Source organism: Clytia hemisphaerica, unplaced genomic scaffold, assembly GCF_902728285.1.
Source record: "Clytia hemisphaerica strain Z4C2 unplaced genomic scaffold, Clytia hemisphaerica genome assembly, whole genome shotgun sequence".
In the NCBI taxonomy this organism is placed as follows: domain Eukaryota; kingdom Metazoa; phylum Cnidaria; class Hydrozoa; order Leptothecata; family Clytiidae; genus Clytia; species Clytia hemisphaerica.
In genome coordinates, this window is record NW_027103890.1 from 638,494 (window position 1) to 654,142 (window position 15,649).

General features: G+C 33.8%; 3 protein-coding genes across 3 annotated transcripts in view; 1 reads left to right on the top strand and 2 right to left on the bottom strand.

The window, feature by feature from the left end:
- Positions 1-355: 355 nt before the first annotated feature.
- Positions 356-14,717, bottom strand: LOC136808589 (uncharacterized). The gene is made up of 8 exons (XM_067065123.1): positions 14,619-14,717; positions 10,139-10,201; positions 5,474-5,592; positions 4,675-4,810; positions 3,205-3,306; positions 2,667-2,754; positions 1,610-1,718; positions 356-782 (listed from the first exon to the last, which is right to left on the bottom strand). The coding sequence occupies exons 3-8, from the start codon at positions 5,550-5,552 to the stop codon at positions 658-660; spliced, it is 639 nt and encodes a 212-aa protein (XP_066921224.1). The 5' UTR covers positions 5,553-5,592; positions 10,139-10,201; positions 14,619-14,717; the 3' UTR covers positions 356-657.
- On the bottom strand, positions 13,756-14,621 carry LOC136808588 (syntaxin-6-like). The gene has a single exon (XM_067065122.1). It carries the CDS (start codon positions 14,572-14,574, stop codon positions 13,837-13,839), a length of 738 nt encoding a protein of 245 aa, XP_066921223.1. The 5' UTR covers positions 14,575-14,621; the 3' UTR covers positions 13,756-13,836.
- Positions 14,718-14,832: 115 nt separating the features above from the next.
- The window catches only part of LOC136808590 (protein LSM12 homolog A-like), a 30,884-nt gene continuing 30,067 nt past the window's right edge, over positions 14,833-15,649 (top strand). The window contains exon 1 of the mRNA XM_067065124.1: positions 14,833-15,002. Coding sequence (XP_066921225.1) covers positions 14,873-15,002 — 130 coding nt within the window. The 5' untranslated portion in view covers positions 14,833-14,872. The remainder of the gene's footprint in view (positions 15,003-15,649) is intronic.

Here is a 15,649-nt window from a genome sequence, read left to right on the forward strand (position 1 = left end):
GTTGCATAGGATTTCATTCCTGCACTAAGATTTCTCTACCACTTTTCTAGTGGAAAAAGACCAGGACTCCGGGTAATTGAAAAATGAGTTTCAGAAAGTTAGGCAGTTTTGTAAATAAATATGAGATTTTCCGTAAAAACCCCTTTCCAATCATTTATCATTTATCCCGTGAAAAAAACGGAGAAGTCAGGAGAATTTCAGTGCGTGAACGGGAATTATGCAAAACGACAGTAATCCGCTCAAAAATAAAATTATATGGTCCCACTAAAGATGCCATAGACCTTGAGGGTAGCCTCCCCACTATTGGGCTTTTGGGCTACCTTTGTAGCGTAGTAAGATTGTTTTGTTTCAGTCCTTTTTATTACTTTTCAGCGGATTTACCGATGTGATAAAAAATATCATGTAAATTGAGAAATAATATTTCATTGTATGACTCTTTACCAACGCTACTCGCTTCTCAAAACAGAGCTGAAATTGTCCTTTTAAATTTCGCAGTATGGATTTAATTTAATGGATCTTATTTTTTTAGAAAAATAAAAACTCCGATAAGATTTATTTACAAATAACCTTCATTCATGTCAACACGTGTTGTGATTTTAGTTTTTAGTTTAAACTTCCTTCGACCAAATGCGCAACAACAACAATTTCGAATGCAAATCACTGAAAGAATGTTTGTATTTGTTGGGCAGATTTGATAGACAAACTACAATCCACCAATTCTTCTTTCGATGCTTTTGCAATGTTCGATAAACATTTACAACCGTCCTGCACAACCATCGCATCTGAAAGTGAAAACAACATGCTTCAAAACTAGAGGATGCCCGGGGGAGTGTACTAGGGTTGGCGGATAAGGGGTATGTGCGGACGGGACATCCGAAAACCGACCCTAGAGAGACCAAAATTTTAGTGAAAATATCTCTCTAAGGTGCACTATGCACCTTAGAGAGACTTTTTTACAGACCTACCTGGAGGTCCTATAAATTAACCAGTGTTCGTCCGTTCGTCCGTTCGTCTGTTACCAACTTTTCTCGGAATTGAATCAGGAAGTTTGTGATTTTTGGTACAATGGTGATTACAAAAATGTGACGGAGCCCGATTTTCGTATGGAAATTTTTTTTGAGCTAATTTGGACCCAAAAAATGTCCAAAAAATAGGGTTTCTTGGACTTTGTGAGAAATCTGTTCTTTATTTTTTCCTAATTATTTGTACAAAGACGTAGAATTACAATGTGCTAAATATGAAAAATCTAATTTTTCGAAAAATAATTTTTGGCACCAACTTGCAAAATTTTGAATTATTCAGTTTTTGTTTCTACATTGCCTTCATTAAGTTTTTATTATTCGTTTTATAAACAGGTAGGTCCATAAAAATATCACTTGTTTTACTCGAAATCAAAAATTTCCTAAAAATCGTGAAAGTTTTTAAAGCAAATTTAGTGATTTTTATCAGATTTAGGGTCAGTGTAAAAAGAGCCGATAAGGTAGGGTGCGAGTAATGCAGATTGTTGAGTTCTTGTATGTCCCCACTTTTAACCCTTAAGCTGTGTTTCAGCTGACAAATTGTCCAAAATGATATCGAACACAAAGAGTCGAATTGAAAGTTTACAAACCATGGTCAGTAATTGGTATATTTCGCATCAAGGTTTGAGTGATCGTTTCTTCGTTCAGTTTACCTTGCTTCAATGCCTTCAGCTCCATATTAATCGAGTCACGATCAATCTATGAAAGAAAAAGGGTGGAACTTAAAATCTTTCACTTAATTTGATCTATCTCAAGGGGGGGTGCCCAGTTACTACAAGACATGATGTGTAGTAAGTGCTTTTTCAACACTTTTTTTCAGGACCACCAGCCTTTGCAGTTACTACACCTTGGTAGTAACTGTTTTCAGAAAAGATTTCCAGGTACCACCCCTGTTTTTGAGTGATATCATCAAAAACATGCTCGAAATTACCCTAAATTGCATTTATTTTTCAACCATTCAACGATTATTTTTCCAGCCATTTTTGTGCTAGATTTTCTTTTAATTTACTTGGTTAACAGCTGTTGAGAACATTTTAATGATAATTAGGAAAAGTATAATTTCAAAGTTGGGTCTGAGAAAAATTTCCAATTTTTTTTTCGTCCATTTATAACAAAAATATTTTTTTTAACAAAGAATTTTTTCACAAAAAAAATCATTTTTTGTGAAAAAATTTTGAAAGTTCTTTAAAAAGAATTTAAATATAAGCACTTACTACACAAAAAGTGCTAGTTTTAGTGTTTGGCACCTACCCCAAACAGCAGTTACTACACTGTGTAGTAACTGTTTTCATAACTTCTGAATACCACCACGGTAGTAAGTGTCATACTGTCTTGTAGTAACTGCGTGCCCCCTGTCTATCTGATAAATCCGACTAATGGCCTTCACATTTCCGTAGTTCTTCACCAAAAAGTTTTACTCTTCCGTTTCAAAAAGTGGGCATTAATTTCACCATTCCGTCCCAATTATTACCAAATAGCACATCGAAGCCTCCTTTCTCGTTACTCATTGGCTCACATAGCCATCATTTAGACAGATCAAGTACAGATGACGCTCTCTAATTCGATTTTCAAGGGGAATTGGATTTTCATCGAATAGTAGAATTTCGAATAGTAGAACATCGATTCAAACAGCGAAAGTTTTCTTACACTGGGTTTGATAATATCATTAATGATGGCAACACATTTTGGATGGTTTGAAACTGGATAGAATATCACATTCTCGTTGACATCAAATCTGAAAAATATTCAAAAAATCTTACTAAAGTAGATAAATTCTGGTTTGAGACGGACCTCTTTTCGTCCTGTCTTTTCTGATTGCAAATTAAAGTGGGCAGAAAGTTGGCTGTATAAAGCCAATGCATTGCCCTCTTTTAACTTCAATGGCCTATGCATTCCCTTTGCTGACGTCAATGTAATGACTTCTTTCAATCTTTTTCAAGCAAAGATGCCAAAGATTTTAACTGCTCACTTTTTTCCACTTTAATTCACCGTTAGAACAGACAGGGTAGAAAGTCAACCGTCTATACTAGAGCTGACTTTCCAGTCCAAAAATTATTATTTTCAATCCATTATTTTTAAAGGAATAGTGACTCGGTAACTTTAAACGCTGGAAAGATAATTTTGAGTAAAAAATTTTAAGGCTCGCAAATGTTCAAAAACTTGACTCCAAATTATTTCAACATACTGTTCTTGAATTTTATTGTAAACCATAACCTCGTGAGCAGACATTTGATTGGTCAATAGAAAGATGAACGGGTAACGATGGATACGCACAAATTTCTTCAACCTGGAAGAAAATTAAACACAAAAATTTGACTTTTCAGTCAGAACAAGAATTTGAAACAGTGAAATTGTACTTTAAATACCGTCTTATTCAAACAATCTAGTTGAAATAAAATCTTAGAAAAACTAGAATTCTGCTTTTCATACAAAAAATTGCCATTGCAGAATTTTCGTCAAAAATTGACGAGAGTTAGTCCATGACGTCATGAAGTTTCAAGCGTCCCCGCCTTAGTGTCTAGAAAGGGTTAGCCCAAATGTGATTGGAGACTAAGATTGTCGCTATCCAAGTAGTCTGAGGTTTTTAGACATTCTTTCGAATCTTTTCATGCTTGGCTTTCTATGTGCTGAATGGAATATAAAAGAGCGCGGAGATTCGAAAAAAAAACGGGGACCTCTAGAGTGCGGAACCCAGCTGGCGTGAATTTCGCTTTTTACACTGATTGAATGAAATCTATGGCATTTCATTTTCATATCTTTTAAGCTTGGTACTCACTTGTGCAAAAAATTGTACCTAAGTGCGTTTAAGTCCGCCTAAGTGCGTTTATCACTTAAACGCCATTTATGTACTCACTCTCTCTTCAAATTTCAAAAGACCTAAATAGTGCTTACACGCGGTATCTTTGACGATCTCGTCGAGTTTAAGTGCGCCTAGCAAAATCAAGGCATTTATGTGCGTATATCATATGTGCGCCTAAGTGCGCTTAAGTGCGTTTAGCGAACGTACTCACTAGAAAGCAAAGATGTGTTCGACACACTTAAATGTACTTAGATGCACTTAAACGCGATTTTTTGTGAGTTTTAAGTGAGTACCAAGCTTTAAGGTTTATAGAGAAGAATTTGGAAATAGAAAGCCACCATAGCAGTTAGGGTACACAAAAAATTGGAATTTTCGCAATAGTTTCATTTTTTCTTCTTTTTATTTAATCGCCTTATGTTAAGAAAAAAGAAGATCTTTCCTCGCAGAAAATTAGTCCATGAATTCTTCTAATGTAGCAATTAAAAAAGTTTCATTGCAAAAGCTTTAACCGTTTAGAGGACATAGTGGACAATATAAGGGTACCGAGAATACCATTTAAATCTTATCACGAAAAGTGGGTGCGAGTAGGGCCAACTGGGTAAAATGAAAGTGATTTCTAAACCGTTATATAGTAAAAAACTAAATCAAACTGAATAAATCAAATAAATGTTTTGTACACCCTTCGGTAGGGATTATCTGACTGCGAAAAAAGTCCCAGCAAAATATACTGCCGATATTAATAAACGCGGGGATCTTCATAAACTCACACCAACTGGGTACCCCACCCTAAATTGTTAAGAATGTTACATTCTTGGACCACATTCAACCTATCATTCTTTACAAATAATATCTTACCCATTGATGGCATCTTGATCAAGGAAATGTTGACCTCTTGGCGGCCAAGCAATGGAAAATTCACATAAAGGTTTGATGAGAAATGCTCTTGAACTCTTTGGAAAAATTATTGAATTTCGATCCGTTTTTTCTGCAACTAGAAAAGAAAAGGTCTCAGTTTCGTCACAATTTGATTCTCTTGGTGTTGAAATTGTTTGAATATGGTTGATCATAACCAATTGGAATTTTGATGGCAAAAATTCATCGAGTACTAAGCAGACATAAAATACAAAATATTGGAAAATCGGGGAAATTAAAAAAAAAAACCTTCGAGAAAATCGAAACTGCGTGAGGAATCAAATTGTTCAAAAGCTGCGTGAAACCAAGGAAGTTTTTGGTGAAACATGTCGGAATTGCGTGTTGGCGAGTTTATACCCCTTTGAGACAGGAGACTACAGCGAAACTACTCGTCGTAACTGGTCGTAATATTTGAGAATAAAGGGAAATTCCTACGAAATCTTATAACCGCAAACGATTTGGAAGCGCTCTAAATTAGGTTGAAAGGGTAGAGTTTTAACTCTGAGTTTTAACGCTAGACGTAAGACTTAGGACCTTAGAATCTAATGATCCAAAAGTTCAGGATATAGCCTGGAAGTCTATAAGCCCCTCCCGAATCGAATAATAAAGTTATCAATTAGCCCAAAGGCGACTTTCTCACCCAACTCCAAATTTTGACAAAACAAGGAAATAAGCTAAATTCTCAATAGATTTTGACCATGATTGTGGATGGGGAGAATAATATCAAAGCGTTCACTACTACCTCTAGCTTTATAGAATTTGCTCAATAATCTGTTGATTTCGTTTCTTTCAAAAGACTGGTTGATGATGACTGGCTCCATGCTCTCTATGTTATCTCTTCTCTCTCTTCAGTCAAAAACACTGAAAAAAAAAATTAAACACAAAAATTTACTCTCCTACTGGTCTATTCTTAAATCAGTCCCCAAACATTTCAAGTCGTTTGTTATGAGAAATATAAAGAAAACCAACAATTTTTATCCCAAAAAATACACTGAAATCGTACCTCCACTGGAAAAGACAAAATATTTTTGAGGATCCCCACTGACTACCCCTCTGGCGCACAACACTTTATGAAAACACATTTTTTATAAGCAGCCAGGTCGTTAAGGCTCGAGCCCTCGAATTAGCCTATTTCTTTTTAATATCTGGGACATCTGGGGAATGAGTCCATTCGCCAATTTTAGTGCAATTTGGCGGGATTTATTTTGACAATTTCTAAATTTGGCGAACGACCATATTTTAGCTGAAAAAAAGAGGGAAAAAGGGTTTTTAGGAGAAATAGAGACTAAATTGAAAGAAAATTAATTTTGGCAAATGACCTAAAAATTCAAATTTCTCCCCGCCAAAATTTCTTAAGGTATAAAAAATGCTGGATGAACATGGACAATCAGGTGATTATTAATTATCATTGGAATTTAGCTCTCAATCTATTCCCATTGGCTAAATTAACTTCTCGATAGACGGTCACTGAGACAGGGGTGGTTGAACTTCTGGCTACGAATTAAGTACTTGGATATGCTTTTATGATCGGAGATGGATGTGGAAAGTTTCAAAAACTATGAATTTTCATCCTTTTTAAATATCTTTGATATTGTTAACCCTTTAAGTGCCAATGTCGAGTAGATTTGACATAGCTTTGCCCTCCTGTAATGTCCAGTTTGAGGTTTTAGTTAGAAATCGTCATTTTTGGTCTAACTCGTAAAAATCGGATTGTGCTTCATGGTCAAGCAAAAAAAAAATTCAAAAGTGGGTTTTTCCAGCGAGATTTTAAGCCAAAAAGTAATCAAATGCAAAAATTTGACAAAAATCCACTTTCTTTGAGATTTTGACCGTTTTTGACCATTTTTGATCAGCGAATGACCCAAGAACCTCCAAATTTGGCCCTGTTTTACTTTGTTCTGTATGTCTTCTAGCGAACAGTTTTCCCACTGGGCACCTCTCCATTATTCAGTCAGGTCCTCGCAGCACATGTGGCAGAAGAAAAGTACATTGAAAGGTTCTGTAATCCTGTAAGGACCATATTTCTGCGAGGTGCTAACATATTTTTTGCGCACATGTTTCCAAAATCTCGGTATTTTTTACGATCTGCAATAAAATGCATAACAAATGCTTTTACAATTTTTACATACATGTTGTTTTATAAGCATTACATTTCCCTTATTTGTGCTTATTTAGGCTCAGATATGGTAAAATTTTAAGCATATATGCATTACCTTTACTTTAGCCTATGAAAAATGTATTTTCCTAATTTTGGCTTAGAATTTCCCTGAAGTTTTTCTTGGGATTCAAGCATCCTGCTCTTAAGCATTGTTGAGCCTCGTCAAGCCATCGACCTAAGCTAGCATCTTCGATCCTATTTTCAAATTTTTGTATGGTTATAAAAAGCAAAATGTACTGTAATTTCGAGAGAAAAAAACGTTAGAGTTATATTTAAAAACAATGATATTCCTTGCATATGTTTTACAGAGATACACGCTTTTTTTATAAGAATACACTTTATAAGAATGTCCATGATGAAAATGGCCAAAAAATTAAAAATAATGCTAAGAATATCACCATCATGGAATTTGGCTACTCAAGCTAAGAATGCCATTTTTAGAGCATTTTCAATTATAAATTGCCAATTACCCCCAAGTAAGGATCACTCCTTCACAAATATGCCATTTTATGCTTGAGACGTATATACTAAATGTTAAATCTAATCTGAATTAGGGTCAATTAGGATCCTAGCTGTAAGAATATTTTAGGATGATTTCCCCCAAAAAAGTAAAGAATATCCATGATGAAATGGATTTACACCATTCTTATAAAAAAAAACGTGTATTCGTGTGCAAAGCTCTTTAGCTGAAATGAGGGATGGATTGCGGGAAAATAATTACATTTGTTGGAGTTATGTAACACGTTTGTCACACTAATAAACAACAATACCTTGGGAAATGTAACACTGCTTTTTGACAGAAGGTATCATTCCGGCAACCAATATCTGGATAACTTTATTTCATAAGAAATTTCTGCATTGATTAAAGCTTGCATGTAGTGAAGAAAGAGAATGTAAAGAATCGTTGAAATCCCCAAATATTTCATTTACTTCTTGAAGATTGTTATTTCTCCTTTGGAGCTAAATTTAAAGTTTTCAGAATTGACAAAGGCTACAGAAAGCTCTCACTTTTGAACAATCAAATTTCTTATAAGGTTTGAGCTGGTACTACTTTCAGAAAAACAACTTATTGTAGTTATTTTGTAACATGTCATTATAATCCGGAGAAATGTCCGGTTCGAGATAATTTGTTTGTCTCTAAAATCATAGACAACGAAAAGAACAAGAGTTTTATTTTTAGCTCTCAAAGCTTTCTCGAAGCTGCAAAAGAAAAATTCATAATCTTAAGTAAAGGTGTTTAAAGAATGCGGTGAAAATGCCGGTTTCTTGCTTTTAATCTTCGCATTAGTGTCAACGAAATTGCTTCCTGGTATAAATTAAGTTGAGTATAAGTTTCTTGTTGAAATGAAACTGAATGTTCTCGACGAAGAGCAGGATAAGTGTGCTACACGCTTTTTTAAAAGAACAATTTTATAAGAACACTAGGCTGAAAATTAGCAAAGACCTAAGAACAAATTTCTGGGCCTTAAATTTCAGAAATTAGTAAGAAAGTATTGATTTTAACAGATTTTAAACATATTTTTAGTTTTTAAGTAAATAAACTGAGCGTATTTTTAAGAACATGGTAAGAACAATTAAGCCTAAAAATTTCAAAAAATTAAGAATGCCCAGCCTGAAACCAAAGATTTACTGATTCATATAAAAAAGCGTGTACCTATTGCTATTATCGAGGTCTTCAATACTGACTACACGTAGACGACCCTATTTGTGCAAATGCTTGGAAAAGCTTGATACAAGGGCTGTAGATGTCAAGTTTGTGGCTGCATATACCGACTTTTAGACATACAGTGCTTCGGGCTATTTGTAAATATTGCTACTTCTTTTGTAAGCATGGGTCGTCCAAAAGGTATTAAAGAGTCAAAGTAAGGTTTAATCAGAAGACATGTTTTCCATCAGCAGCTGAGTGAAAGAAATACTCTCTTCAGTTATTTTAATTTAATGAGAAATTGATTATTCACAAGGAAGCAATTTGATCAAATGAACGAGCTCTTTAAAAGCAGGGTAGGAACGAAGAGAGGTAATAATAACTACTTCATTATATTCGAGACGAGTTTTATGGTCTGGGAAGTTACTTTTGATCAAAACGAATTAATCTCTACATTAAATTCTTGACAGTTCCTATATTTTCGTGTATCGCAGGTTTAAATGTCCTAAATATGTTATCGTTATTCACTGGTTAGCTTTTAACCATATCCGAAGTCAGACTGCGACTACTCTTAAATTTGTTCTTTCTTTTGGTCTAATTTGAGCATTTTACTCTTGAAAAATTTACTTTTAGGAAAGTGTGTGCCACAAAAATGAAAAAAAAAGTTACCGGTGTGCAAGAATTGGGTATGGGAGAGTTTTATTGGTCACAATAGAGTATTCCTAGAACCGCTATAGAAAATGCTAACTAAACAATGTATGCATAAGACATGTAAAGTGAAAGTTGGGGGAAATCCCTCAAAATACTGAATCAACATTACCTTTTTGAATTCTAAAAATTTCAAGATTTCGTGGAAATGACAAGAAATGGTAAATAACCTCCTCTAGCAACCTACTTGCAGTGGTTTTTGATGGTTTCGAAAATTGTTTACATAAAGTTTATTCAAACTTTATTGCTTAAAAGAATGAGGGTGTCTTTCTTTTCATCATTGTTGTACCAAAACCTACGCTATTTTGTCAAAGCTTGTGGTACTTGAAAGATTGACATTGCGTCAAAGTTTATCGTAGATTTTGGAAGACCCAGAGGAACTAAACGGTTCTGTAATCGCCGCAATATTTAATCAAACATGTCAAGGTTACATGAAGATTTTATTTTATTTTAGCAGATAGCAAAGATTTAAGTAACATCAGCTGGGAGAATCTATTAGCCAATTCTAACAAATTATCCTCATCTAATACGCCATAATCTTATAATGAATCTTATAATTTGACAAAATTCACAGTAAATTGCCAAACCCATAATTAGAATTCATGATGCACTTAGAAATCACGGCGAGGATTGGAAACGCCTAATTACTGTTTTTTAAAAACGTAAATTTGAGAAGTGGATTATGCTCTTTCTGATGTCTACCAGCAAATTATTTTGGCAATAATAAAAAAGACTAGCCAAGTAAAATACCTGTTCTTGAAAACTAATGACAAGTATTATCAAAATGTTTCTAAACACTTTCGTAAGGATTTCATTCTACGATACTGCCCTTAAAATAGAAGCTGGTTATAAGGAGCTTCTAAAGTAACTAAAGAATAAGTAGAAAACTGAGTTACCTTGGAAACGATGTCAATTACTTCTATTATCTTTTTCCTGACTGTCTCTCAATGGATAGATTTCTATAATAAAAGGGACATTGAAAATTTTGATGACACTCGATGCCGTCCAAACATTGATCAATATTGTGTTGTTTCATAAGGAATTAGGGAATTAGTTAGTATTCCTGTACAGAAATTCACACGTAGTCTAACATGTACATTACAGTCGACTTATAATTTCTAGGAGTGACCCCATTGTCATAGCCGTGTCGGTTATATTTTAATGGTGCAGGTTATTTGACCACTTGCTCGCTGCTAGATAAATCGGCGTGGGCATATGAAAGTAATGCTTTTGGTAGAGCCACTGATTGCCTTTATATACTCTATATAAAAGTCAGTGGGTAGAACATGTTTTATTATCATCCTTCCGAAAGAATGATCTACTTGATGGCTAATTATATCGTTTTTGAGAATTAACTTTAAGATATCTTATCGTTGAGGTGAAGTTGGATAAAAGCTTTTTTTTTAGATTCTGCTTAACTTTCGCTATGGAGATATTCCAAAGCTGGCTTAGATCTCCTATCATGACGAGCCAGTCTGACTCAATTATTTGATATCACGCTATCAAAAACAATAATTTAATCATAATAGATCAACTAGAGCTGCCTTCTACACACCAGAGTATGACTCATCCCATTTAAAATGTCAAACATGGAAAGTACAATAAAGCTATAAACTTGTTGCCATGCTTTCTCGCATCACTAAGGAACATTTACAAGAAAGTGGACAGATAAAAGATTTCCTTAAGATAATACTGATGCAGAAAATATTTACAAAGAGCATTACAACCTACGCTTAACTTAATCTGCTCTCTGTTATTCATAGAGAAAGTAGATTCTACAAGAACAGAACGAAAGAATAGTTCAAGCATATCATAGAACTGCTAAAGAAAATAATGCTCTTGTCCGAGCAGATTAATTTTGATACAATCTTAAATCCACTTGGCCTGACCCTTTGAGGTTTCTTTCTTTTTTAGCTCGTAGCTAAAGTACTTTTGGGAGCTTAATTTGCCGTTTTATATTGGTTGAGGCGAAAGTTTTGCAACATTTTGTATCGTCTGGTTGATCAAATTTCAACATCAAAAAGACAAAATACATCTAGGTAGATTAAAAACCTTTTTATATCCAAAAACTGAAAACATCCGTAAATTCAAAAATTTTGGACATTATTCTTATAAACAAATTTGTGTCTTAAAAATCAAATCCTCGCCGTAATGTGGAATATGCCTAGTAGTAAAGGTACAAAATTAAAAATAAGTAAAAGAAATATCGCCCTCGTCAAAGTGAAAGCACTTATAGACGGCCAAATTGTTTTCCATTTGCTATCTTGACTAGTCTGGCTGTGTAGTTTAACTGAGATCACGACGTTGCGGAAATGAGAAAATATTTAGTAATCAGATTATTTTTATTGCAATAGCGTAGGCAAAACTAACAGTGAGACGATCTTTAGATTTGACTGAACATTCTGAGGGCGGAAATGTTTAACCGTCAAAACATGAAAGAAAAGACTAATGTCATTTCACTTTTTACTCTCCGAGAGAGATTTCAAAATAACTATTTTCGAAACACGAAAGACGATACTTTTGAAATCGCATGAAAATAACATATTCGTAAGTTGTGAAACTTTAAAAAGAAACAAAGTAACTATTTTCTGGTTTTCAACTTAATTTTCTCTCTTGCGTGGGGGAATGGGGTCAAAAGATATATCAATTCGTGGTATAAAAACACCTTGCGTTTAAAAAATTTCCTTCTGAAAAAACTTAGGGAAGTACTTTCTCTGAAATCGAGAAAAAGGTAAAAGAGGGAACGTCAGGGAGATATTTCTCTGTCTCTGCTTAATTAGCACTTTCGAACTTTCTAACGACCCTTAATTTGATAATTAACAATTGTTTTTTGAATGCCGAAATAAAAACAAAGAGTGAATGTAGAAAAGACATCATTAGTGTAAACTTTTTTCTTTGATGTGGGGTAATTCTAAATTTTAATGTTATCTCATAAAAAAAGACGTATGTCGTAAAAAATGCGGTCATTAAATCACGTCTGTTGCCATGGTAATATAAAGTATTTGAAAGAATATTTCCGTTCTCACGAGTGGGTTTTCCGTCATTTCAATACGTCATTGATCTTTTGACAAAAAACAAATTCGATCATGAAATATTTTTCACGGTTTCGTCATTGGTTTCTTGAGAAGGTGTTATGTTTAGTTTAAGAAAGGGGTTTTTAGGGGATGTCCAACACTCAACATTATGAATATGTAATTCTCGCAAGAAATCGAATGAAAAAAAAAACTTGAAAGTAAAAAGTAGATAGTTCGTATTTTAGAGATTACAATGAGATAGAAAAAAAGTAAATCGGTTTTCGACCAAGAATGTGAAATAATATGTAGTTTCAGAACGGTTTTTGTTGTGAAATTCTCTCTAAGGGAGAAAGAATGAAAAAAAATTTGATTTCTCAAAATTTATAACGTTTTGTACTAAAAGCCTAAAAGGTAAAAAGTTATTTTTGCAATCCAATTTTTTTCCATTGTGAGAACAAGAGGGGTATGAATTATTCATAAAACAACCAAGGAGTAGAAAATAAACAAAGAACTAACGGTAAAACTTTTGCTGAGATTCTCTGACTTTCAGATAACTTTCCAATTCACTTTCAAAACCACAAAGTTTAAAGATTTATACCCCAACAGGAAGAAAAATAATTTCTAAGTTTATATAAAGGGTATTGGAGGTTACACACTCAATATAACATATTGTTATCGATTCACGTAATAAGAGTAGTAAGGAAATGTTGATTTTGAAAAAGGACCACACTCAAGAGGCTATGAAATCCGACTCCATCTTGATTGTAACATTGGGTTTTGTGAAAACAATCCAGTATTTTTAGAAAAAAAGAAATATCTTTAAAAAATCCTTACAAAGGAACTAACTATAAAATAAACATTTTAGTAAAAATAAAATTAATTTAAATGAAAAAATATTAAGTTTATGTATTATGTGATTGAGACACACTTACAAATTTTGTGTACAATATTCAAAGAGTTTGATTATGAGATCAAATGACAGTCATTATTAATTGTTGAATTGCGTAAGCAAACAAATGATGTCAGAAAACAAAAATTGTGTAACGACAATCAAAGAAAACATTCAGAAACTTAAATGACAAATTATTATCATAGTAAAAGTTGATAACAAACTAGAAGTTGAAACCGTTTTAAAATTTTGTTAACAAAAAAATGAAAACTATTTGAAATTTGTTAATGCCGGATCAAGAGAAGGATTGTAATGATAACATAATTGAGTTTTTCTAATTACAAAAATAAATGTAATTATATAAGAACCTTTGATTGATTGTAGAGTAATTAAATGACAATCAACCCACAGGAGGACAGGAGGGTGGCAAAGGTGAAAAGCATGGGATTTGTATAAAGAATAAACAATGTAAACACATTGTTTGATTTTGTTCTAAATGACAATTTTAGTCAAAAAAACCCCATGAAAATAGAGAAATAAAGATGATATGGAAATATTTTCAGAAAAAAAGAGTTTACCAAAAATGAATTTCCTGAAAAAAAACAAATGCTTTTGAAATGAGATCCCAAAATGTCTTTTTTCTTTTGAATATTTACAAAAATCCATCAAACAAAAATGATTGTTCAATCTCTCAAAGAGCTATAAAAAGTATCACAACAATAACCATCATAAAAATCAGCGTTACCAAAACATAAGTCTGTTTACGATCATCTGCTAAACGCAACATTTTTTCAACTCGCACCAAAACAGTTTGTAACCTTGAATCAGTTTGTTCAACTTCATGCGTCAATTCATCAATAATAATAGCTTGTTCTTCAAGTTCATTATTAATTTGACCACCCATCGATTTCAAAACTCCAACACTACGATGTACATGTTCAAGTTGATTTTCTTGTTGATTTATTAACATTTGTTGTTGTGCTTGTGTATCTTCTATATATCGCTGATTTGACTGAACCATTTCATTATCAAGTTTTTCATATTTATTTACATGTCCATTCCTTATCAAGGAGCTACGCTGACTTTTTTCCAATTTGAATAAAACTTGCGGATCATCAAAACGCTTTTTCATAGATTTTACACGGTTTTTCGTATCATTTATAAAGTCTCTTCTTTCAATTATATCATTTGGTGTGAGATTGAACTTCATTGGGTTTGACTCTACAATATTTACAGTTTCTGTAAGGTCTTCTAAATCCCATTCAATACTTCGTATTCCATTTTTAATCTCACTGACTGTTGAATTATATTCCTCTTTTCCTAGACTGTTTTCATCATGTAACAGTTTTTCCCACTTTTTGTATTGTTCATTGACATTTCCCAAAGCCTTATTTACTTCTCCCCTCACAATAAAAAATGGATCCTCCATATCAGTATAGTATTAGCCAAAAACCAAATGATCTAGTACATTACCTTGTAAAAAATTGTTTCTTCTCTGTGCTTTTTGCTTGTACTCATCTGTCTGAATGAACTTCGAACAAAAAATTTTTTGTTTTTGTTTTGTTTAAGAATTTACACTCCAAGCTAGCAATTATAGCAAAAATTTCGCAAGATATAGTATGATGGCCACGCGGGCATGAATGAGCCCAGCTAAGCAGCCAACTTTTCTCTTATCCTGACAAACCAAAACATAGTTCTAGGTTCTAGGCTATAACTTCGAATCCATCATGGCCGCTGGAAGTACTCCTCAAAGAAGTCTCCAACCTGGTGATGTTATACGATGTACCACTCGTCTTGGGGAAACTTACGAAGGAGAAGTCATGGGATACGATGAACAAACACAAGCTGTTGTTATTAGTATCTTTTTCTGTATTTTTTATCCTTAATTCACTCGATTTTAGAAGATTCTCCAAATTTCATTGCGTGAAATGCGCGCTAGCGTGAGTGAATTTGGGAAAATTTTTTGCGCCATTGCATGAAATGTAGGTTTGTTGGGGGGGGGGGGGGGGGCTCAAATTTAGCTTCAAGGATTTCATCCTTTGATGAAATCTTTTTTTCATGTAGATGCCAGTTCTGTATACATGCAGCCATGTATTAAGTTTTAAGCTCCAGCAGCTTGTCAGTCTACGTAGACGTAGCTACGACCCTTGACATGGCCCGAGAATTCTCGGGCCAAAACTTTTATTGGATTTTGCTTAAAGCCCGAGTATGGCCCGAGCTGGCCCGAGAATTTGTGCCGTGTTCGGGCCACACGCAGGCCAAGCACCACAGGCCACACGCAGGCCAAGCACAGGCTACACACAGGCCACGCACGGGCCAGCCACACCCTGGAGCCACACTCAGGCCAATTTTTGAAAACATGATTTAAACAGGCGTGTAATTTCAGGACTGAATTTTTTTTACATTTTCTTTGAGGAAAACTTGGTTTCTCTTAATTATATAAATATATGAATGTTGTAAATTCATATAAATATTTTAAATGTCTTATTTGGTATGAAAACATA

Excerpts from the sequence above, each read along its gene's own strand:
- LOC136808589 (XM_067065123.1), bottom strand. The coding sequence starts at position 5,552 with ATGGAGCCAGTCATCATCAACCAGTCTTTTGAAAGAAACGAAATCAAC. Across the intron at positions 2,755-3,204 it reads TACAATAAAATTCAAGAACA|ATTTGATGTCAACGAGAATG; the intron begins GTATGTTGAAAT and ends AATATTTTTCAG. Across the intron at positions 1,719-2,666 it reads ATGATATTATCAAACCCAGT|ATTGATCGTGACTCGATTAA; the intron begins GTAAGAAAACTT and ends TTTCTTTCATAG.
- LOC136808588 (XM_067065122.1), bottom strand. The coding sequence starts at position 14,574 with ATGGAGGATCCATTTTTTATTGTGAGGGGAGAAGTAAATAAGGCTTTG.